General features: G+C 40.6%; 1 protein-coding gene across 11 annotated transcripts in view; it reads right to left on the minus strand.

Annotated features, from left to right (window-relative positions):
* The window catches only part of ZCCHC2 (zinc finger CCHC-type containing 2), a 91,633-nt gene that overhangs the window by 39,811 nt on the left and 25,868 nt on the right, over positions 1 to 25,954 (minus strand). For all 11 annotated transcript variants that reach the window (XR_003609168.2, XR_015766954.1, XR_015766953.1 and 8 more), the window contains exons 6-12: positions 15,880 to 15,974; positions 13,419 to 13,502; positions 11,591 to 11,648; positions 9,409 to 9,544; positions 8,065 to 8,129; positions 7,408 to 7,502; positions 2,876 to 3,004 (exon numbers count right to left, since the gene is read on the minus strand). Coding sequence is in view for 1 of the 11 variants with exons in the window: in XM_028102967.2 (XP_027958768.1) it covers positions 2,876 to 3,004; positions 7,408 to 7,502; positions 8,065 to 8,129; positions 9,409 to 9,544; positions 11,591 to 11,648; positions 13,419 to 13,502; positions 15,880 to 15,974 (662 nt within the window). In the remaining 10 variants the exon portion in view is untranslated. The remainder of the gene's footprint in view (positions 1 to 2,875; positions 3,005 to 7,407; positions 7,503 to 8,064; positions 8,130 to 9,408; positions 9,545 to 11,590; positions 11,649 to 13,418; positions 13,503 to 15,879; positions 15,975 to 25,954) is intronic.

Genomic DNA, 25,954 nt, shown 5'->3' on the forward strand with positions numbered 1-25,954 from the left:
AACCATGCAATTAAATGCAGTGCTCCTCTTAACATCTTTTTTGCTCATAAATACAAGCAAAACTGTATCGTGTACTTAAAAAAGTTTACATGTATTAAGGTAACAACTAGCTATACTATACTCAACAAAGATGTTAAAAGCTTTTGAAACAATACTAAAAACAAATCATGCTAGTCTTCCTCAAGAAAGGTTAAACAGAACCTGCTTAATGACACAGGATGTCAACAGTGCTATTAACTCAATTATTATCATTTAGGAAGAAGAGTTTCAATTTATGAGTAAGTGGTTCTAGCATAAACTTCCCTAAACGTTTCAAAACAAAACACATCCAAAAATTAGTAACTTATTCAAGGCATTTTACCTGTATCTGTAACCATCATAGGAATACACAGTGAGAAAGACAAACATTTAAGTCCAAAGAAGATAGATCATTTTTCAGGTGGTTAACTACATTTCTGTAGGAACTGGGCTTTCTTTAAATCTTGTCACGGCAAATGGTCCCATGAGTTTAAATGATCCCAAAAGGTTTTCTGAGCATTATAAGGACTCATCTAGCTAATTAAGAGATGGTCTCTCCCTTTTTTGCATTGGCTTTCAAAAGTATGAAGTCTCAAAACAAAACCCCATTATGAGCAACAGAACAACAAAGTCACATGCTCTTTAAAGCAACCTTTTCATACACTCAAAATTCTAAAAATGATTAAAACTTTTTCCCCACAGTGGATATTTTCCCCCTGTTGGTTTTAGATATTCCAAATCATTCTTCATTTAGGGAAGGCTCAACTTAGTCACTTGATAATGGAACTTATCTGAAAAAGGGCAAGTTCCTCTCACTTCTCCAACTCAGCCTATCTGACGGCAGGAAAGGGAGGCTGCAAAGTAACCCGAGTGCACACATATACTCTTCACAATTCTGACCAAGAGGCCAAATGTGCACTGTTAGCTCAAGAGGCCCTGGATTATTGGTACATCCCACAGAATCAAGCAGAGCCTGGGGAATGAAACACACTGAAAGCTTGTCTATTCTGGATAAGGCATAAAAATAGAAATAAAACAAAAATGCTCTCATTTAACCTTCATAAGAGCTCTGGGCAGTTATTTCATTTTTTTTTTTTTTTTATGAGGAAACTGCAGATCAGAAATAGTGTTGGCTCTGATTAGAACCAGGGGTAGAGTCACTGCATGCTGCAGTGGTTGGGCTTCAAACCAACTGCCCAGTAAGACTGGCTTTAACTGTGTGTGACGCAGCAGCCCTCCCGCCGGAGCTCCCGAACACATAACCTGATACTCTGACACAGAAGCTGAGGTCTCGGGAAGCTATACGCTGCCCAGGAAGAAGCCAAGCATGGCTGAAATGCTGCGGTCTAAGGCTCTCTATAGATCTTCATGGCCCCAGGGAAACCATTTAATACTTCCCACTAGCATGGCTTCACCTTATAACCAAAATGTTCCTAATCAGATGTCTATAACCAAGATGTTACCAATCAGATGTCTTTATCATGTGTAAAGAATGATATCCTCATTCAACATACACATTTTTGAGATCTCATTTCCAGAATGGTAGGGTAAGGATCTCTGACACACCGCTCCTGCATAAAAGGAACAAGAATCCTGGCAAAAACTGTCAAAATCAACTCTTTCAGAACTCTAGAAATTAACTAAAGCCTTGCAGCAATCTGAGGAGTGTTTATTCCAGAAAGGCCATTGAATCTCTTAAGAAGAGTGAGCACTGTGGCATTTTACCTTGCCCTAATTCCTGTATACTTTCTCCAGCTCAGAAGTAGCTTTATAAATGAAAAGCTTTGCAGCTACAGTAGCTAGATAAACTAGCAGCCACCAGAAAAAGCATGGATTTGGAGCTCTTTTAAAAGCCCCATCCCCAAAGAACTGTCACTACTGGCCCAGCAGTCAGAGCTCACTCTGTGTTAACAGCTGCTTACCCACGGGGCATTTGTCACAATCAGTCAGCTGCAAATGTTTAACAGCTAGGCTGCCTGAGGCAGCATTACCAGTTGGGGCTAACAAGAGGTTGACCAAAAAACTTAAAAAAAAAACCCAGAAGAATGAGATGTCCACAGGGAGCTTTGAAAAGCTTCCACATATTCCTGAAAGTCCAGAAGGCCATGCTCGTGTCTAGGGCTGTATGTAAGCCCAGGAAAGACCTGAGAAAGGCCTACACTCTTAACTTCTGGCTGACTCTGAGCTGCTGTTTAAGGAGGATTGAAGACAATACATACAGAGAACAAACAGCAAAATGGCAGATGTGAATCCTGCGTTATCAGTAATTACAGTAAAATTAAATGGATTAAACATTCCACTCAAATGGCAGAGATACGCAGAATGGCTAAAAAGCCATAATCCAACTACATGCTATCTATAATAGACACACTTCAGATTCAAAGACACGAATCGGCTTAAAGTAAAAGGACAGAAAAAGAAGTACCCTGCAAATAATACCCAAGAGAGCTAGAGTGCTATATTATTCTCAGATAAAATAGACTTTAAGACAAAAATTCTTACTAGAGACAAAAAAAAAAGAGGATATTTTATAATGATAAAAGGATCAATCCATCGGGAAGACATGTATATTATAAACAGTACCTCTAGCAACACACACATTTTCAATTTTTCTACACTGAACTCTTTATTATGACTATTTTTCTACTTAATTTCATATGCAGGGAAATAAAGCCTTAAAAAAATCAACATCGCTAGGAACTGCCAAGTCGGTGGTCTATCAGACACCCTTTATACCAGTTAAATTTAAAATCAATAATGACATTTATAGGAACATAAAATTACTTATGTCTGATTGATTTTAAGAGACAACACACATTTTCCTCCGCCAACCCCATAACCCTTCGAGAAAGCAAACCTCTGTCTTTTTCTTCTTCACTTTCAAAGCTTTCTCTTCCATCATGTCGGGGGCTAGAAGGAGAACTGTAACTCTCTGAAGAGGTTTCTCCACATGTGTCATGTCCAGATCCAATGTCCAAATTCACATCTGAAAATAACAATTCTATTTTTTAAGAATCATGTTAAGTAGTTAAATTAATTTCTGAATTGAACCATTAGAATTAGTTACAGCTGTAAAAAATTTTTTCTTTCAGTTTTTCTATAAACACTTAAAAAGCTGGTCCTTGCTCTAGGTAAAAATTCATTATGAAAACACAATTTTAATTGAAAATACCTGAATAACAAATACATTCTTAAAATAAAGGCAGAGGAACAAGTTGATCTTACTGACTTTAAAAAAAAAATCAGAGTTAAGGTTCTCTGTAGGGTCTGCTCAATAACAGCGCAAGGAGCCATTTTCTAAGTCTGGATATTTTAACTCCTCAGAGCTTATTGGAAAATTCATTCTTTAATAGAATTCAAGAATAGAACTGACTGCCAAAAATGCTTATCCAGTTAAATCATTGTGCTTGAGTATTTAAAAAGAGTCAAATGCTTCCCATCTAGTAGAGTGAGTAGGCCCTTGAGTTCTGCCCAGAAACCAATGCCACATCGAGGTGGGTAGGGGGTGTAGTACAGAACCTTCCATGATCAGTTAGCCATATCTGTTTTGGGCACAGAGAAAAGATTATTAGTATACCTAGTACTAGACATTCCTGCACTGGCCCAAACTTAGATAACTGTTCTATTCATTTCTGTAAACCCAGCAGCTAACATAGTTCCTGCCTCACAGCAAGCATTCAACACATGTTTAGTAGATAAATCCCCATATAAGGAAATCTGGAGGTATTTTAGAATTATATAGATGAGTGAACCATTTCTATGGCAACCTGGTAGAAGCAATAAAAGGTAATTGCTTGGACAAAATATGTGTTAGGAAGAAAAAGATATGGTTTGTGTAATGAATAAGGCAGCTGACTAATCTGTGTCCTTTAATACCTTGAAGGTATTAAATTTATAACAGTGTTATTAGTACGGTGAAGTATGACGTAGCCTAGCCCAACCACTCCAATGGTGAAGTGCTATTAAAGAATAAAGTCATTAAGAATGCAGATGTTGCTAATTCCCTTTGGGTAATAAAATGCCAAACTGCCAAAGGAAAACCGCACAAAATCTCATGAGACTGTAAGAAAAGTGGCAGGGGAGTGACTTGGGCAAGTAATAATTTTACAGAAAAGTAAGCTGGAGTGTACTTATACACAGAATAGGTTCTGCATTACCAGCCACAAAATGACTAAGGAAAGGGATGCAAGCCAACACTAATGGTGATCTGAAGATGATTTAATGTGCCACGGTGGCCAAACAGCCTGGCATTAAACTGGACTAATGAAAATAAAACCTATACAACAGTGGCACATATGCAAATTGTGCATATAAATATTTCAAGCAGCAAAATGAACAATTCTACTAAGGGAATCAAAGATTCAATGATCGTATAAAACCAGAAATGATGCACTAAAAGGGAGCCACTGGGGGAAGGTGAGCTGAGATTTGCTCCCTAAAACTCAGAGAGTGAAACTACAGTGCAGTCTTTGAAACTTCAAAGAGTAAGTTTTGGAATATGTTAAAAAAAGGGGGGGGGCAGCTATTTCTCCAAATGCCAAATTATAGAATGATTTAACTCTAGATTATATAGCTAGTCAATATTCTAATCACCAAATTGTCAAATATAATAATTTGCAGTTTTCAAGGAACTAAATATAAATCTAAATTTATACTAAACATAATTCTCTCTCTGATGATCCAGAAGGTGCAGAGTCTTTGGAATTTTTCTCATCAGGAATCATGTGACCTTCTGGAGTTAAGAGGTGTGAACGGAGAGGATGAAACAATTATGACGAAGGATGTTCCACCAACTGTCCTTTCAAACAGAAGCATACACTTTTCTATTTATGTCTCAAAGGATAAAAGGTTATGCATGTTATTAAGAAGACAAAACCCCAAAACTTACCATATTCTATTCTGGCCACTATTCTAACAATAAAAATCCTGTTTACTAGTATGTACGAACAAACAGAAGTTAAGGTGGACTGAAGAAGCACGTAGGTATATCAGATGACAGAACCACAGTGGGTTATGAAAGGAAGCTGGAGATTTTTAAGTCTCTGAAATCTCTTAAAAGAATTACTGAGAGGTCAACTATCTCACGGCCCCCCAAACTTCTTGGTGCCACAATCCACAACAGAAGAATGGGCTGGAAGAAACACAGGGTGATACCGTGGAACAAAGTTCTTAACGCAGATGAAGTTAAGCAAGCATCCCTTTTAGTGGAGAGATTTAAAGCTGGAGGTTTTAAAAGCAAATACACTGCAAAGAATATAGATGACAAAGAAGACTGCCTGCTTTCTTGGGAGGACACAACACAAAGGGAGGCAGTAAGAGACTTATTTTGCTCCCTTCTGTATCTTCAGAATATTGAACTACGTAAATGTATTACTACTCAAAATGGAAGTTAAATTTTAAGATTAAAAATGAGTAACACTTCTCTTGGTTATTTAAAGATGAGGATAACCTACCAATCAGAAGGATCTGATATTTTCAACTCCAATACAGTCTCTACACTTTGACATTGCAGGATTTTTCCAAAAAGAAAAACATCTTAAATCCATCTTGAGTTTACTGAATGCTTAAAGGTCGTTCCTTCTTTATACCCTAATGTTTCAAAGGGACATTAATAAATAGAGAGTTGTTTTTATTTTTAAATCAGAGTCGGCAAACATCTGAGCTATTTGACATCAATGCAAAGTTAAAGATTTGATATACAGTCACACTTCAGGACAGAATGTTTATCTTAACAAAAAATCCAGATGTTGTATTTTCAGAATACTGGAAAATAAAGAGCCAAAGGATTTGGGAGTTTGGGATGTTATTTAGAAGTTCTTAATAACCTACACAGTGTATGTTTTCTTCTACCTTTGAATAGGGAAAAGGAACTAAATTACTGAGCACCGACGTGCTCAGCACTGGAGAAATGCTTTTCAGATGCAATCATATTTAATTCTCACAAGCTAGGGAAGGAGATTATTACTCCTGTCTTACAAATAGAAGAATAAGGCTTCGGAGAGGCCACACATTTACAAAACCACATTGCAGAGTACAACAGTCAAATCCATGTCTGTCTGAGATCAAAGTCCATAGGACTTCTCTGCAAATAGGAAGCTAACAAGGAAAGAAGAGTCATGTGCTTCTCACGGAAGCAGCAATTCCCAAATTAGGTGAGAGACAAGAGACAGAGTGATCTTCTGAGGGTGGGACACATTTGACAGAAATTTCCACTGGGAAATGACCCAATGTAGGAAGTGATCCAGGAGACAAACATGTGGGCAGTGCAGAAAATGAGCTGGAGGAAGGAAGACCAGAGACAGGGAGGTGTGCGCAAGTAATTTCCAACCATCCACTGACAGAGGCCTTTCGTCGTTCTTATTTCAGCTCTTCCCTCTCCTGTTAGCTGCCACCACCACAGGAAACCTCAAAGGTAGTGAAGTGTTACAATAAACCCAACAACGACGTGGGGTTTTTTTCCATGTCATTTTTCCCCCCAAAGACAGTTGTTCCAGCTGGTTAATTCAATGAGTTGGCCAGATGATTTTTAGAATCAAAATGTAACCGTATTTCCTGTATCAATTTTCAGTCTCTCTGAATAAACACCTGATTTAAAAGCATACTCCATTAAAAATATATATTCTGGTTATTCATGTTGTATCACAACTGAATGTGCTAACATTTGAATAAAATTTAAATTTAAAAAATCCTTAATTTGTGAGGTCAGTCCAGTCAACAAAAGTGTTAGGTACACACATGAGCAAAAAGCATTCTCCTTCCAGTCTATGGGCTTTTTTCTCTTTTATCTTTCCTGTTAATAGTAAACACGACACTGAAAAGTTATCAATGAACCACAAGAAAGGACATTTCTCAAAAGAATACAAAACCAAAGAGACCTTAAAATAAAAGTGGGTAAATGGAAACTATACAGATCTAGCACAATAAAAATCTGAGGGTCTGCATTCCCCCCCTAAATCTCCATAAAACCCCCACGAAGGATGGTCAGCAAAACATGAAAACGTCAACAAGATTCCAAAAAATGACTTTACACAAGAAACGAGGATAGGTTTCCATGAGGGTAGAAAAGATCTTCCAGGTGTCTGGACCTCTGCTCTGGAGCAGGGACTGGCTTAAGAAGCTAACAAGTGAGGAGGCGGTTGCTACCAGAGGAAGGAGAAGGTGGGTAAACAGAACTGTGGCAAAGGAAAGGTGCACCTCCACCGCTGAATCCTACATCCTCAATTAACGCCATTACTACTTCAGAATGGTTTAATCCAGAAATTGCTCTTCTCATCAGTGCAGGATCAAAGTATGATATCATGATCTGACACAACAGTTCAATACCTACTATAATAGGTAACATGCTAAATATATTTAGGGGATGGGTATTTAAAAGAAAAACTTTCTTACCTTTCACAGAACCACCATGGGCATGTTGAGAAGCGGCAAGTCTAATACCGTTTATTCTACTATTCAATCTGTTGTCAGTTTTCATCGTTTTCTCCCTAAACCCAAAGTATACACGTTACCGACATTTTTTATAAGCCTCTCTAGAGAACACAGTTAATTAGTATTACTAAGATTCCCCCTCGGGGCGCCTGGGTGGCTCAGTCGGTTAAGCGTGTGCCTTTGGCTCAGGTCATGATCCCAGAGTCCTGGGATCGAGCCCCATGTCGGGCTCCCTGCTCACCAGGGAGACTGCTTCTCCCTCTCCCGCTCCCCCTGCTTGCGCGCACTCTCTCTCTCTTTCTCTCTGGCAAATAAATAAAAATAAAATCTTTACAAAACAATTTTAGTAAGCTACAATCTAAATGCAAGATTCCCCCTTTAGTGTACAGTTCTGAGAGTTCTGCACTCCTCCAAACTAAACAGATTTGGCAATAGTTTTTTACTTCAATCATTTGCATTTGTTGATAATTTTAAATTATTAAGGCTCGAAGTAAAAATAAGTTGAGAACTAGTAGAAAAATACTATTTGTATGTCGTCAACTAAACATGCCCAAAGTCAAATCCCACATGTTGCCTTTCTTACCAATTTCTATTACTGGAAAATTACATTGAACCTACTTTTCTATTTGTGGCTTTCCTTTCTTCTTATTTATTGATGATAAGCTTCGTTTCTCAGTTGAATGCTAATGGAAAGGATAAAAAGAAATCAAACAGACTAAAACTAAACCATACTGTGTTGTTATCCTTCTATTCTGGGACCAAACATTAAAATGACATATTCCCAGTTGTGTATTCTAATAAATGCTGACTTCTATTTCCTGAACATACCCACCTGAATCACTAAAATCTGCACATTCTCTGATAAATACTTAATATTAACCTAAGAAAAATACCTATTTTGTATTTTGTTTTTAAAATGGGCCTGCGGGCGCCTGGGTGGCTCAGTTGGTTAAGCAACTGCCTTTGGCTCAGGTCATGATCCCGGAGAGTCCTGGGATCGAGTTCCACATCAGGCTCCCAGCTCAGCGGGGAGCCTGCTTCTCCCTCTGACCCTCTCTCCTCTCATGCTGTCTCTCTCTCTCTCTCAAATAAATAAAATATAAAAATAATAAATAAATAAATAAATTTAAAAAATGGACCTGTATTCCTTCTTCTGACCACAAAATAAAACAGTCAAGAAACTGGTATTTGCTACACCTTCAACAGAATTCTCTTAAAGGTCAGGTTGTTAAAACTTCAAAACAGTTTTGTCACCTTTAAGGGGAGAAGGTGTAGGCACTGAAGTAGAGAGAGAAAAGGCATAATCAAATGGACTCTGAAAATAGGCCATTAAGTAGGACTAAGGTAACATACAATTTCTCAAAATATGCTTCAATGCTTTAGTTTGTAAAAACGCCTTCCTGTAAAGGTTAACATTTGGATCTGAGTGTTGTCCACAAATGAAAATCAGGTTAACCAATCTATTTTCTAGAAAGAAGGTGGTTCTCTCCAGAGCTGCACAGTGAGCATCCCCCTGTATCTGTGGTGCTACCGTACCACGCTTGAGAGCATTCTGTGCTTTGACTACACCAACTCCTAAGAAAGCAAATATTTCCTAATTACATTCAGGAGTTGGGGAAAGTGCCCCAACTATTCATGAGGAAAGGTCGGTTTCCAAATTCACATCACCAACAGGAAGATAGCAATTGAATGGTGAGTAATTCTTTCAAAAGCGAAAAAATCTGGCAAAACCATTTAATGTATCCCGAGTTAGAATAAACATTAAAGGATTTGTATCAAAAGGTACTAGAGATTTCTGAGCAATAAAGGCAGTCTCAGCATATTCTTTCAGGTCTCAGAAGAGCTTAGACCACATATTCCAGTTAAAGTCCAACACTTACACTATCTGACATAATAATGCACAGAGGACTCGACCCTTCTAGAGCAGCCACGCGCAAAGACAGAAACGAAACCCTCCAATACCTGGTCAGCTAAGGCCACACAGTGCTCCGGGTGCTGAACGGCGGTACGGCTTTGCTTCCTCCAATCCATGAGTCCATTCTGTTCGGAATATTGCATGGTGAGCCCATCCAGTGGAGAACAACTTGTACCGACAGTGCTATCAGGAAAGTTTACACGTGCATGAAAATCTACCCTCAAGAGCGGGGCCTACTATTCACAGCATGAAGCAGCTGCAGTGACCCTTTCTTCAGTGTATTATTTTTTTACACAATGCCTAGTGACACCTCTAAGGGCAAAAAAAGGTATACTATGAGAATAAACTATTACACAGCTACCTGATCTACGATAAGAATTAATACCTTTCTCTAATGAAATTAGTAATGAATGAACGTTGTCTTCAGACTCTATGCTACGGTCACCCTGTGCCACCCCCGGCTGGCGGGTGGCCCTGATCCTGCGAGGATCGCTAAGAGCTGCATATATCTGAGGCATATTCAAGGACAGGATGATGCGACTGAAAACCAAAAGAAACAAACAGAAACAGACTCAAAAAGAATCCAGAGAAGGCAGGCACTGAACAGGCCCTTTAAAATAACAGTGCTTAACACATCATTGACTACAAGACGATGAGACATTTTGGAAGAGTCCTGGAAAATAAAAAAAGTTTCAACTCTGGCACTGTAAAAGAAACTGAAAGTAAGAACTCAGTGGATGGAAACAGATGAACAAAGTCCGTGAGGAGGAACTTTGGTCAGAAGAAACTAGGCTGGAGCGCCAAGGGGAAGAAAATATGGAGAATGTAGAAAAGTTGACGAGACACACAGGGCACGGTGAGAAGTCTATCACCCAAAGTCGTCCAGGTCTCAGAAGAGAAAACAAGAGAATCAGGCAGAAGCAATATCTGAAGAGATCATGGCTTGGACTTCTCTAAACCCAAAAGGTATCAGGCTTCAGACTCGAGAAGTAGAGTTCGTTCAAAGACGGCTGCACACATATCCTAGGCAGAGTGCTGAAAACCAGACAATAGGAAATCCTAAAAAGCAGCCAGAGCTTGAAAAGCACACCAACTTCCAAAGAGCAACAAGAAGACTGAAGCGATGAAGGCCGGCTATCTTTCTTAGTCCCCCTAGAAAAGCAGGATCTGGGATGGCATGGTGGCCACCTGGGGTAGGTGACCCCAGGAAGCAGGAACGACGAGTACACAGAAGGAAACAGGAAAGGAGGAAAAACCAACGTGAGGGTCCATTACTGAGGTCGCCAACAGAGGCAGCAGAGGCTCAAAGCAGCTGGGACCTCCCAGGACTATCTAGTCAAAGGACAGGAAGCTGAGCTCCCCCATCAGCTGAGCACTGACACCCAGGGACAAATTAACTTGCATTTCTGGACTGTGCCTGTTTGAGAGCCAGCTCGGTCCCCAGAACCAGCAAGCGCCCCGAGATGGAAGGCGGCCAGGCTTACAGCTTAGGTGGGGCAGGAGAAAACGAGGGGAGCCAGAGCTGGGCTGAGGGGATATAATGTGAGGGACCAAAGGCATTCAACAGCAAGATGGTAAAGCCTGAGTTTCAAAGTGCTCACAGAAAGTAACCGCCAACCTAGGATCCTGTATCCAACAAAAATGCGGGCAAAATAAACTTTTTTTTTCCAGGTAAAAAAGTGAATGCATCACTGGCAGGACGCAGGAAATACTTTGGTGTTCCGCAGTGAGAAGGAAATCACAGACGGATGCTGAGACACGCAGGCAAGAATGAAGGACGCTGGAATGGTAAAATCTAACTGATGAGGGAAGAGTTTCATGAGCTCTAAAATACAGGGAGAATAACAATACATGACACTTACGGATTATACGGGGGAGAAGGAAAGGGAAGCAACAGTGATTAAAGGTCCTCACGGGGTAAGTGGTGCAAGCACTATTCGTATCAGACCGTAGTAAGTTACAGATGTAAAATACAATCTCTAGGGTAACCACCAGAAGAACTGAAAACGATACAGAACAATCAAGGTTAAGAGAAGGAAAAAACAGAATAAAAGCCACCCTAAAGCAGAAAGGAGGGAAATAAAAGGTAACACAGAAAAGGCGGGACAAGTAACAAGCCAACAGTAAAATGGCAGCCTTACAGCCAAATGTATCAGTAATTCAAGTAAATGTGACCCAGTGAATTAAAAATGCACAAAGACATTTACATTTTAGAAATCAGATACGTACTTCACGAGGGGACTTTTCCCGGTATGTTTCTTGTGGATTATGGTGTGCTGTAACACGTCTAAAGTAGAGGCAAAAACAGTTTATTATACCAAATGCTTCTGCAAAAATCTGAAAGGATGATGCAACTAATTTATGTGACTATAACAGTGTCAACAGACTGTGCAGAACACTTCTAAGCATTTCTCACAGAAAATTCCTTAAAGAGGCAGTTTTTCAAAGACACACTAAACTACTGAATTTCCTTAAATATCTTCTCAAATGCGGTCCACCTAAGAGCCAACTGGTTTTGTCCAAAACTATGGAAGTTCGCTGTGACATGCCACTGCAAAACGACAACCCTCCATTTCAGGCTTTTTAACCACTAAAGAAATGAAGTGTCTCAAACATTCAAAAAATGCCTATCTATTTAATATAAGAAACGCCATGTACCCATCTCCCAGGTCTCTCTATTCAACTGACTCCTGAACAACATGGGTCTGAACTGCAAGGGTCCCCTTACACACGGATTTTTCTTCCGATGAGTAAGTACAGTACTGGAAACCTATTTTCTCTTCCTTATGATTTTCTTAACATTTTCTTTTCGCTAGCCTATTTTATTATAAGAACACAGTAGACAGTACTAAATACAAACTCTGTGTTAACAGTGGACACCTCTGGCAAGGCTTCTGGTCAAACTGCAGGCTAGTAATAGTTTAGTTGTTGGGGAGTCAGAAGTGCTACTCAGACCTTCAACTGCTTGGGGGTCAGCATCCCTAACCTCCATGTTGTTCAAGGGTCAACTATATCCGCCTCTTTTTAGTAAGAAACAAAAATATATCACAGAAACAACCGAAGGCCTTCCTCCATTCCATTCGACTCCCTCCCCCTACGGAGGTAAACTAGTTGAAATATTCTAGTGCATGTTTTCACGAAGACTGACGGCACCTGGTCATACCCAGGTATTTGCTGTTACACACAAGGCTGCCGTGAGGACCTCAGTCTCCATCCCCTGGGCACCCAGACGACAGTTTTCATAGCAGCAGAACTGCTGGGCAGTAGCATAAAATTAATTACTTCCAACCTCACTGCCCAGTGTCCAACTTCTGTCCAAATGAGTTGTACCGATTTATATTCCCACCCGCAGCGGATCAGAGTTCCCATTACTTCATATCCCTGGTAATGTCAGGCTCAAAAGTGCTTTGCCGATCTTATGAGCATGAAATGATAGTTCACTGTTTTTACAGTGTGCATTTTTCCCACTACTCGTGAGGCTAAACACTGCTCAACAGCTGTTCAAATTTCTTCTTCCATGAACTATCTTTATCTTTTGTCCATACTTCCAATCAGGCTGATGTTCTCACTGATTTTTTGAAAGTATATTTCTATTGTCTGGATGTAGTCTTGCTTCAACTGTGAATATCCTATAAGTGTCTTCTAATTGTCTGGTTTTTGGGTCACATGTTCAGTTAATTTAGATTAGGAAGATCTCCGCTACAGTCATGCTCTGCTTTGTCAAGAAAGCCTTCTTGTCCCAGATTATTAACATTTAAAAGTTCCATTTTATAATTTACATATTACGTTTATATGTTACACATATTTTGTTATTCATTTGCAATTTCTGTGCATGATGTAAGTACAGATCTAATGAGATTTTTTTTTCAACTGGAAAGCCAACCAACATCATTTATTGACTAGTCTATTTTTTCCTCACTTATTTATAATGCCACCTGTCACATTCCAAGTTCCCAGATGTCTGTTTCTTGGCTCCTTAATCTGTTCTAATCGTCCATTTGCCTCTCCCTTTGCCCATATCAGGCAGAATGACTTATTCCAGTAAATCCACACTTACCTTCTTCTTGACTTGAAGCTTCCGAACTGTCTTCCTTTAAGTGTTCTAAGATTTTAGAAGTCTTCAGGGAGGATTGTAAGTTATCTGCAAGGAAGCATTCAGCATCATTAACTTTTTAGGAAAAATATAATAAAAGAAAACACACAGAAGGATTCCTTCTGTCCCAAGAAGAGGAGAGTAGAGAGTTAGTGGCAAAGGGAACACTTGTACTAGTTGGGCCCTTTAAGAAACCAAAGTGACAGAGCACGCAACACTGGCCTGGGAGTGGGGACCTGGTCGTCGAGGCTGCTCTCTCTTCCCCACGTGCTCACATGCAAAATGAGAAGCAGCACTAGATGAGTGCTTCCCAAACATCAGTGTGTGCTGAGGCTTTCAATTTTCTAGTGTGTTGTAAACTATTACTTTTAAAAATATGATCACGTGTGGCAATGTCAAACTGCTACACAGACCGTCTACTCTCAGTTTCTATTCTTCTATTACAGAGCAGTGACAAGCAATTCATGGGCCAGCACTGACCGGTCACCGAACACATTCTGAAAGCCCCGGACGACTTCTCCGTTACAATACAGACCGATGGGATTTCAGAGTTTAATTCTGAAGTCATTTAGGAGTTTAACAATTTTGTTTTCTCAATCTTCAGAATCTAGAATACTACGCTCTATCCTAGGGAGAAAAAGGGTAGAGCCGTCATTCTTTTAAAAAAAAAAAAAAGTACAAATGAACTCGGTGAAACAACGGGGTCATCCTGACCAGATTTGCCACAATCTCAAAACGTGTTTTTAATACATTTTAATTTCGCTGCAATCTGATACCTTCTTTAGCGCTGTTCATGCACTTTGAATACTGTAAAGCTCTCATGATGAGTTTTCTATTATTTATCTATGCACTACTCACTTGGGCCACTGTTCCTGGGCAGCCTGCTAAAATCTGAATTTGAAGTTTAACTTCGTGTTTCAATGCTTTTTTAGAATTAAACAGATCTATTTCGTGATATTCCTTAAAAAGTACTTACACTCAGTTCAAGCAGAAGCACTGACTGTTAAATCTATACAGCTCTAGGATGATTAGGATTCTCCTTTAAAAAAAAAATACAGCTACTGCCACCATTCAGACATAAATTTAACCACGGGGTCGTTCATCTTGTCTTAACTAACTAGTCATCAAAAGTCATTAATTCTAATTGCTACTTGTTTGTTTAAAATATTTAAGGCACATGTGCCCCATTAGAGAAACTTTAAGTTAACCCATGTTATAATAATATCCAATCATCTTACTTTTTTTAAACTCTTTTTCTTCCACCTCAAAATGAGGAAATATGCATTTTCTTTCCCCTTTAGGTACAAGAAAATATGACTTTGTTGAAAGCAGAAGAAAAGATTTCAAAAAGTAAATAGCCACTTGCCAGAGTGGCTGTGCTGGAAGTCAGCACATTCTCCTAAAGCACACATCCATGCTCCTGGCAAAATATTTGTTTAAACAGGCAGTTGAGAAAGATGACATCAAACAACACACAAGGCCAACTGTGATGAAGGATGAGACATGAGGGAAAACCAACCCACAGGAATAGAAGGAAAAGGTGGGGAAATCTTCAGGAGGTGGTGTTTCAGTTGGGTCTTAAAATAGGTGTGATTTTAACAGGCTGTGCCAAAAGGAAAGCCGTTTAGAAGTTCAGGTGCAGAACAAGCCAAGACACTGGGACAGGAAATGGCAGGTGTACTGGGTGCATGCCAAGCCTGAGAGACTAGCAATAAGGTACAAGGAGGCTCATGGCTGGGCTTGAATTTCAAACCAAACTTTTAACGTTCTGAAGAGGGGATTAAGCAACTGATCCCTAAGGTAATCCTGGGATAGGTTAAAGTAAAGCGAGAAACTAGAATGTGAGACTAGCGAGAGGCTTTGCGCAGGGTGTGCAGGAAAGAAAGGTTTAACTGCCAACAACAGGACTCGCTGGGGCGGGGGGGTGGGGGTGGGGGTGGGGGTGGGGGTGGGGGTGGGGGGCCAGAAAGGAAGACATCCTTCGTCCAGTGTGGCTTGGCCTGTCCATGACTGACTACAGAAAGGGAAAGTGAAAAGGGTAAGGCCCGGGTTTCCAGACTCAGAGGCCGAGGAGGTCACTATGGAGACAGGGGACCCAGGAGGAAAGGCAGATTCTAAGAGGTTCTACACCAGGCGCTCAGCAGCGGAGCACCTCTACGACCTGCTTGCTCGGGCTGACCAGCCCTGGGGGACCCAGTATGTGCATGAGTCCGGAGACAGCTGGCCTCCACCTGGCAGCCACTCAGATTTGTGATGTTAGCTTTAAAACTGCGGTGTCAATGTCACGGAAGACTAGAGATGTTCTCAATCGAATGCCACTCTTCCCCGACTGGGACGCCGGCGGCCAACCCCCAGGGGCGGCACGGTGAAGCAGGACTGAGCGAGAAAGCAGCCGGCTTCCAGAGAGGAGAGGAGAGGCGCTTACTGAGGCTGTGCAGGGGGTCCGCTGGTACGGCCTGAAAGAAGCTGTGCACCCGCTGACTCTGCAGGAAAGCTTGGGATGACGTGGAAAATAGCTGCCTGCGCACAAAGACAAGACCGGGGTTAACTTCACGTGGGACAGATCTCAGGCCAGCGCATGTGGCCGTTTAATTCAGGTATAAAAAACAGACGGTTTTCCTAAGGAAAATAGTATTATTTTCTAACGTATTTCCCATAGGAGGAAGTGGATAAAAGTTAAACCTATTTGCAAAAATCTAATGAACAGGCTTATTTTTAATTTTCTATAATCTAGTGATATGGTTGCAATTCTGGCAAAAAAAATATATATGCAACTATACATATATACACACACACACACACACACACACATATATATATATATATATATATGGTTTCTGCTCAGAATAAGAACTGCAATTCCTTTACTCTTCTTCACAATGCTACTTTTCCTCACTTGCCTGTCCCATGAAGGCACTTCCCCATACTCTGAACCTAAGAGCCTAGGATGCTGGGGTGCTACGGGTCCTGGAAACCGTGGAATGCGGTGGTCTGGGGAGCTACAGGTAGGACTACGTCCTAAGGCATGACTAACTGATGACTCGCGCCACTGCATCACGCCATGATTCTAAACCATTATCTTTGAAAACCAGCTTTCCTCACATTGTATTAATGTAATTAAAAGACTTCAGCTGGAAGTCTTCTCTACAAAGGGACCCTGCAATAAGGGGCATAAGTTACAGTACAGTCTAATGGAAAGTTTCCTCAAGGATCTGAATACCAGCTCAACCACTTAAAAGCTGAATCACCCTAAACCAGTTACTTAGCCTTTCAGCTTTACTCTCCTCCTAGGGCATGAGACTACCAATTCATCAAGGTTATGACACTCACAGCACACAAAACTGTCACCCTGCTCAACATACAAATCCCCTTCCATTACTTTCGAACACGTTAAATGCTCATTTAAAATTCTTAAATTTCTCCCCAAGGTTTTTGACCTGTCACTCATATTAATTATAAAGTCATTAGATACTACACCAAGAGATGACCCTATGGACCACAATTACCTTGCACGTTAGGTAAAATTGCTTCTTGGTATGCAAATGTGGAAATAAACATTCAATAGGAAGACAGACAGGGGAAATGAAGAGATGGGAGGAAAACTGAGCAAGGAGCTGATCTAAATTTCCAGGTCTGAACACATTACCTACAGCCGGGGATCAAAATCCAACGGCAGTGGTGGAACCTATTACCCAGTTACATTTACAAACCAACTGGTCCAAGACAGACAGACACACCTTTAGTGCAAGGCTTGAGTCCCAGGAGAGAGCCTAGATACCACCCACCACTCCACAAACCAAGTGCACGTCCACTGTGGGAACACGGAGCTACACGTACAAGCCACAGCCGAGATGAACCCACAGGCCTGAAAGCAGCATCCACGCTAAAGTTAAGGTTCGGTAATGCAGAACCACAAGATGGCAACCATACCTATCTATTTACAAATCAAACCGGCCATAAACTAACATATTAAATAAGAAAAACAAGATTACACTTCGACATGACAGAAACTACCCAACCCCAAATGTACATTTCAGTGCCATATTTCTCTTTTCCTAATTTACAGTGACCTGGAACTGTATTCGTGCAGGGCGTCCGGTACCAACCCCCTCTCTCCAGCTCCTACAAACTCATTTTCTATTTCTCCCTTACAATAACTGCCCCTTCCTCTACAATCACTCCCTTTCTTAAGTGACATGAATGATAATCATACTAACCTAAAATTCACAAACTGAGAATGAGGTGTTCTCACATCCTATTAATGGTGTTGGGACCACAAACCAGCCACACAAATCAAAGATTTTTTAAGGGAAATATTGGGGGGGGATGTATTTTAAAAATACAATTTTTTCAGGGCGCCTGGGTGGCTCAGTCGTTAAGCATCTGCCTTCGGCTCAGGTCATGATCCCAGGGTCCTGGGATCGAGCCCCGCGTCGGGCTCCCTGCTCCGCGGGAAGCCCGCTTCTCCCTCTCCCACTCCCCCTGCTTGTGTTCCCTCTCTCGCTGTGTCTCTCTCTGTCAAATAAATAAATAAAATCTTTAAAATATATATAAAGTACATATATATATTATATATATATATCCTTTTTTGAAGAGTAAACTCTTTCCAAGCAGGATGCAAAACCCTGAAACTGTCAGAGAAAAAGACTGATAAATCCGACTACATAAAAATTTAAACTGCCCACATGGTCAAGAAATAATGACAAACAGGGCTCCCCGTTCTTTAACTCTTACAAAATCAGTAAGACCAATAAAAAGTGGGAAGAACTGAAAAAGCCATTCACAGCGAAGTGCAAATACAGACGAAAATAAGATAGTCTTCCTCTCTGAGCCTGGCAAAGATGAGAGATGGAGAGTATCTTATGTCTGCTGAGGTGCATAGATCCGAATGCAGGACTTCCAGTGTTAAAAGGGTTGTTACTTCCTTAGAATCCTTAGAAGTAGCTTGGAATCATCACATATTTAAAAATGCGTTAAGTTATGACCAAACAATTTCAATTCTAGAAATTTCTCTCACAGATAAACATATCCAAATGTGTTAAGAACATACGTGGACATTCACTGTAGCACTGTTTGTTTCAAAATATTTAAGAATCAAAATGGCCATAAAGTGCACTCATTAATTGATACAACTAAAAATAGATTACGTAGCAAATAAAAAGGCAGCAATCTTTTTACATGTACCGATGTGTGACCATGTCCAATATATTTAATGAAAAGAGTAAGTGGCAAAAAAGTGTATATAGGATAATTCAATTTGCACAGTAAATATATACAAATACATAAATACAAGGGTATGTACATGCACAGAAAATTTCTGAAAAGTGACATGAAATTTTTTAATGAAGGCTATTCTAGTGAATGAATTTGGAGAAAGGGCAATTTGGGACTTTTGGCATCACACTTTACATTCTTCACAAGTATTTCGAATAACACCTTTATAGTAAAAAAAATCTTAAAACACACGCACACACACGCCTCCATGATCATCACGGAGGAGAACCCTAAAAGCTGTTAATAAGGAAGAGTCAGACACATACTTCTTAATTGTCATCCTAGCCAGGAGCTCAATTTCTAAAAGTGGCTCCTTAAGGAAGTATTTTTTTCCCTCTAAAAAATCTCACACTTAAGAGAAAAGTTGCAAATACAGTAAAAAATACTTTTCTAAACAGCTGATCTCTGACACCCCAACGCCTGGCAAGACATCAGTATCTCCTACAAAGACATTCTCTTACAATCAATAACAGGACATTAATACTTTATGATAAATTAAGACCTAATCCTCAGACCCCATCTAAGTTTTTCCAACTGATCCCAAAGTGTCCTTTTTACCAAAAAGACCCAGTTCAGATCCTATGCTGCATCCAGCTGCCAGGACAGCTCCTCAGCCCTCCCGTGGCTCTCATGGTTTTAAGAGGAATATAGTTTGTGGAATGGTCACAATTTCAGTTTGTCTGAGGTGCCCTCATGATCAAATTCACAGCAGGAATCTCACAGGACCAAGGCTTTGTTGTTCTGCTACAGCCCTGCTGTGTGGTGATTCTGACCGACCCCCTCACCACCCATCAAGTTCAGCTCCTGGGTTGGAGGTGGTACCTGTTAAGCTTCGCTGCTCTAAAGCAACCCTTCCTCCCTTTATGAACAATAAGCATTATTTTGTGGGAAAGGACTTTGATACTGTAAAATATCCTCAAACACTCAATCTGCTCATTCGTTATCTATTTCAACATGGACTCATGGTTTCCTCCTTTATTCAGCGTTACTGTTTTCTTTATTTTGATGTTCGATTCGCTCCAGATGTGACCACTAGGAGCCCCTTCAAGCTGGCTTCTGTAGCCTTGTGACCAAGCCACTCCATTCTTTGAGCACTGCTGAGCTTTCCGGCACCACTGCAAAGCTGGTTCAGCCCTACAATCAGCTTTTCCTCCAAGGAGCCCTAGTTCTGTTTAGGGGAGAATGGTGTTACAAGTCAAGCTCTGAACACCAGGCATCCCCGCTGAGGGTGGCTGGGGCTGCTTCCAGAACCTTTCAAAGAACAGAGCCAGGGAACATGTGTGTGCACACACAACCATATTTATTTCTGTAAATGTACCAAAAATCATGGGTTCGCATCCATACCTTCAATTCCAATCAGACGCTCCAGGGCTCACTGGGGCGGTCTTCCTTTCTGTACTGTAACTGCCTTCTCCAACAGAGAGACACCTGGTCCTCACTATTCTTAACATACTTATATTAGGTCAACCCCTGTAGTCATCTATTCCCACTCTTGCCCCTTCTACCTCCCGTGCAGGTGCCCTCCTGACACCAGGTGAGCGCGAGCGCCCTGCCGGCCACCTCTCATGTGTATGCGCTCTCCAACACCATGCCAGGCCCCTCAGCACCACCCCTATGACTGGTGACCCCTCACTCCACACAGGGCCCCTTTCCTACTCCATTAGGGCATGTCCTCCAAAACTGCTGCCGCCGCCTGCCATGCTCTGTTCCGCTGAGTGGCTTGAGGACTGACGGGGTTCGGGAGGGGCAGGGGAAAAGAGAACAGGAACTGATGAGGACTCTTTAAAAATGACAGTCCTACGAAGAACCCAGGCAGTGGTATTACTAAGACTTGAACCACAGTTTAGCACATCTCCTAGAGCACACAGGCATCAGGTTTTATTTTCTTTTAGAGACTTTATTTATTTGACAGAGAGAGAGAGAGAGAGAGAGAGAGCGCGCGCACAAGCATGGGGAGCGGCAGGGAGAGGGAGAGGGAGAAGCAGGCTCTCCACTGAGCAGGGAGCCCAATGCAAGACTCGATCCCAGGACCCTGGGATCATGACCTGAGCTGAAGGCAGCCGCTTAACCGATGGAGCCACCCAGGCGCTCCTGCACCAAGTTTTAAAATACCTAAGCTGAATAATAAATATTTGAGAACACAGAGGAGTATTTTAGAAATAGTACCAGGAAGAAAAATATCAGCTCTAATAGCTACTAATAAACTATAAAGTTCTAATAATTAAAAAGTGATCCTGGAACAAGAATGAAATTGTTGAGAGGAGAAATCCAGGAACATGTTATATACCTAAGAATGTAGTAAATCAGTAACACAGGAAAGAATCAATTCATTGTTTGGAAAGAAAAACAGATTTAGATCCTGGCCTCACTTGGTAAAACAAAATAAATCCAAAACAATTAAAGGAACAATAAAAATAACAGAGACTATCCTGCACACAAAAAGTAAATTGATCGTGTTTCAAAAGAGGGATAGCTTCAAGCTCTTTTAAATAAGTGAAGAATATGTATGGCCCAAACTCAGAGGTTACCAAGTGAACAGCCAGTCTCATTCCTACTCCCAGAGGCCCTCTTCTTCCCTGGACAGAAGCCTCTTTACTACTGTAGTTTTCAGAGATATTCTTTGCACACAAACACGTAAATATCCTTTAAAATGGTGACATTCTCACCTTGCTCTCCCCCCGGCACTACTTAAGGTACCTTCTGCTCTCTATTGTTCTTTCTCAATAAAGCCACATAGTATTCCAGTGAATGAATGTCCCATGACATTAAATGACTCATCCCATGAGTTAACCAAGTCTCCATCAACATCTGTTTCTAATCTTGTCTAGTCGAAAATTACAACACTCATCTTTGCATACAGTGGGAATACACCTGCATGATAAATTACTAGAAGTGGAACTATTCAAAAGTTATCTGCACTTAAGTTCTGATACTGCCAAATAGCTTTCCATTGAAATTTTACCAATTTACGTTACTGGCCAAAAGTACCTGCCAAACTTTTTGATCTTTGCATATTCAACTGTTACATAGACAGTCAAGAGAGATTAAAAAAAAACCTGTACTCTGAAAACTATGAGAGACCGAGATGACACAAATAAATGGGAAGATATCTCATGCTCATGAATTCGAAAAATACTGTTAAAATGTCCACACTACCCAAAGCAATCTACAGATTCAATGCAATCCTACATCCAATAGTATTTTTCACAGAACTAAGACAAATAATACCAAAATTTATGGAAACTGCACCACTTTCTTACACCATACACAAAATAAACTCGAAATGGATTAAAGACCTAAATGTGAGACAGGAAACCATAAAACTCCTAAAAGAAAATGTAGGCAATAAACTCTTGGACATCGGCCATAGCCATATTTTTCTGGATTGGTCTCCTCAGGCAAGGGAAACAAAAGTGAAAAAACTATTGGGACTACATCAAAATAAAAAGCTTTTGCACAGCAAAGGAAATCATCAACAAAACGAAAAGGCAACCTACTGAATGGGTTGAAGATACTTGCAAATGATAGATCCGATAAGGGGTTAATAACCAAAATACATAAAGAACTTCTACAAACTCAACACCAAAAAAAAAAGAAAACCCCAAATTATCTAATTAAAAATGGTCAAAGGACCTGAACATACATTTTCCAAAAAAGACATATGGATGGCCAAGAGACACATGAAAAAAGATGCTCAACATCACTAATCATCAGGGAAATGCAAATCAAAACCCACCAAGATCACCCTATGCCAGTCAGAATAACAAGTGCTGGTCAGGACACGGGGGACAGGGAGCCCCACGCACTGCCGCTGGGAACGCAAGCCGGTGCAGCCACTCTGGAAAACAGTGTGGGGCTGCCTCAGAATATCAAAAATAGAAATACCATACAATCCAGGAATACCACTTCTGAATATTTACCCCAAGAAAATAAAAACACTAATTTGAAGAGATATATGCACCGCTGTATTTATTGCAGCCTTACTCACAATCGCCAAGATATGAAAGCAACCTAAGCGTCCATCAGTAGATGAATGGATGAAGAAGATGTGGTGTACACCAAGGAATATTACTCAGCCATTTAAAAAAAAATGAAATCTTGCCATTTGGGGCAACATAGATGGACTTATAGGGTATTACATTAAGTGAAATAAGCCAGAAAGAGAAAGACAAATACCGTATGATTTCACTTATATGTGGAATCTGAAAAACACACGAACAAACCAACAGAAACAGGTTCAAATACCGAAACCCAGTGGTTGCCAAGGGAAGGGGGTAGAGGGATGGGTGAAATAGGTGAAGGCAATTAAGAGGTACAAATTTCCAGTTATAAAATAAGTCATGGGATGAAAAGTACAGCACAGGGACTGGACTATAGTCAATAATATTGTAATAACTTTGTGTAGTGACAGATGGTGACTACACATGTTGTCGTGAGCATTATCGTATTCTATGTAATTGTCAGATCGCTATGTTACATACCTGAAACTAACACAATATTGTATGACAGCTATATTTCAATTAAAACTAAATTTGGGGTGCCTGGGTGGCTCACTCAGTTAAGTATCCAATCTGATTTTGGCTCAGGTCATGATCTTGGGCCTGCCTAAGATTGTCTCCCTCTCCCTCTGCCCCTCCCCACCCAAAAGAAATAAACCTTTAAAAAAAACTAAATTTAAAAAAAATTTTTAATTTAAAATTAGAAAAATACAGCGGCCACCTAAAAAAAATAAAACTCAAGTTTTTAATTTGTATTTCTGATTATGAGCAGCTTTTCATATGTTAAAATGACACCTGAAATTCAGTTTCTCTGTGCTATTTCTTCAAATATGCTCCCATTTTTCTCCCTACTTCGGACTATTAGTTTTTATTACTTACTGACTTTTAGGAGGTTTTTTTTAATGAGAAAGAAATTATTGCAAGTATTTTTTCTTGAATTTGAGGTCTGTCTTCTCTGTTTATATTTTCTTCTTTACATCATGCAGAAATTTGATTTCTGAGTATTTGAATTTCCACTTTTAATGGTTTCTGGGTATTGTGTGATACTCTGAAAAATCTTTTATACACATACTATAATTTCACGTTTTCTTTCTTACATTTAAATCTCTGGGCCAACTAGAGTTAATTTTGATGTAAGGAATGACATATGGTTCTAGCCTAACTTTTTCCCCATATGGCTACAGAGATGTACCTAACATTTAACAAATAATCTGGGAATGACTTTGTATTCATGAAGAGATAAAAAGAGATAAACCAAAACACAGAAACAAAGACATATAGACCTAACATAGCATTTTAATCTTCATCTAAAAAATCATCACTGAGAAATATCATATTACTAAAGGAAAGCTGTGAAAAATCTAAAAACACTAAAACCCACAAGGATAAACTGGTAAAGGACAGATGATCTTATGAAATATACAAATGGCTAAACTTACAGAAAGATACTGAATTTCACGAATAAAGGAAATGAGCATTAAGCCAGTGAGATAATTATTCTCCTATCAAATAAGGCTTTTAAATGATACTCAAAGCTAGCCAATAAGCAAGTAAATTCAAACACTAACAGTATATACTGCTATTTACATAACTTTTCCATAAGAAAAATAATAATACATGTATTATCAGGGACACAAAAAGAGGATCATAAATCAGTAAATCAATTTCAAAGAATCTCTCTTCAGTGGTAACTCACGAATCTGGAAAATTTTTTAGGTACAAAAATGGTCAAAGCTGTATTTTTTGGGGGGTGGGGGGAAGCCCAGAAAATTGTCTTTCTTCCCAAAAACAAAGAGTCAAAGGATTACACAGCCAGATGGGACATATTCTGTAGCCATTCAAAATAATCTTGAAGAATTAAATATAAAATGCCTATAATTTGAGAAGGAAGATAGGATATAAAACTGCCTATTTAATATTACAGGCAAAACAAAAAACTGAAAGGAAAAATTAAAATGTCAAAAATAGTTCTCTGAGTAACTGTCATCTTTTCATTACCTTTCTGTATTTCCCAAATGTTCTATATTGAACATCTGTCAGATTTATCAAGAAAGCCCCAAACTACCTAAATAAATTGAGCAACTCTTATATGGAGCACTTTGTATACAAATATACTGAATAAGATTTTATTATATTTTATCCCTCTAAATTGGAACAGTATGCAATAGACCTTTGAGTCTACTACTGGTCAGCCACGTGACCTCAGGCAAGGTAAAGACCTTGGTTTGAATCGGAGGCCTCGCAGCCAGCATCATCCGGCTGGGAGCAGAGCACACCCTGAAGCCAGCACGGACAGGGTGAGAGCATGCACTGACTTCCTCCTGGAGACGTCCTGAAGACGCACACTCTGCCGCTCACCACACCCCAGAGGCTACTGGCTGGCATCCTCACTACGTCCTCCAGTGCCGACCACCAGGTTCATGCTCCAGACACCCTTCCACCCCTCAGGATCACAGCTAGAAGCTCCCTCCTGAGCCACTTCAGAGGCAGCGGTCTGAGTGCTCACCCCCCTCTAAGGCCTGCTACTCAACGTGTGCTCCATGGACCATGAGCATCTCCTACAGCCTACTAAATCGTAGGACTGTGTCCACTCCAGTGCTATCGAGTAAGAACCTGCACCTTAACAATATCCCCAAGGATGCATAAGCCCACTGACTTCTGAGTAGCACAGGGGACCCAGGAATTCAACCAACTCTCCCTCACCATCATCACCCAACCTCACCAGTCTCATCCCTGGAATGCTCGGTGACCACTGTCTCTGAACCCTCCCGCTGGGCACTCTGAGAGGCCCCAAATAGCCAGGCTCTGCAATGAACAGCTCTGCACCCCCTTACTTGGACTAAAACCCTGCGAGCCTGTTCGGGTGGGGGTGCTCCTCTGCCCTCCTATCACGAGGGCTGCGAGGCTGGGGGCACTCCCGTGAAGCTGCTTTCAGCTGCTCCGCCCTCTGGTTTTAGTCACACACCTGCCACCGGGTCACGCTTCCACATTCATACTCAGTTTGGCCCCTGCCTCACTGTCTGCTCCACTCCTGGTCTTCAGGGGACTTCGAACTCCACATGGGTGACCAGCCAACACTGGGATCTTTGCTTGGCTGCCTTTTCCCCAGTGATTTCCTCCGTCTCTGCTCTATCCTGGATCTTGTCACTCAATGAACACACCCTCCCTCCCAGATTTCTGCTTCTCTCCATCGAGGAGCAAACATTCACCCCATCTTCCCAGCCCTGC

This window comes from Eumetopias jubatus, unplaced genomic scaffold, assembly GCF_037043125.1.
Source record: "Eumetopias jubatus isolate StellerSeaLion01/CBP00866 unplaced genomic scaffold, mEumJub1_p1.0 scaffold_16, whole genome shotgun sequence".
NCBI classification, from domain to species: Eukaryota; Metazoa; Chordata; class Mammalia; order Carnivora; family Otariidae; genus Eumetopias; species Eumetopias jubatus.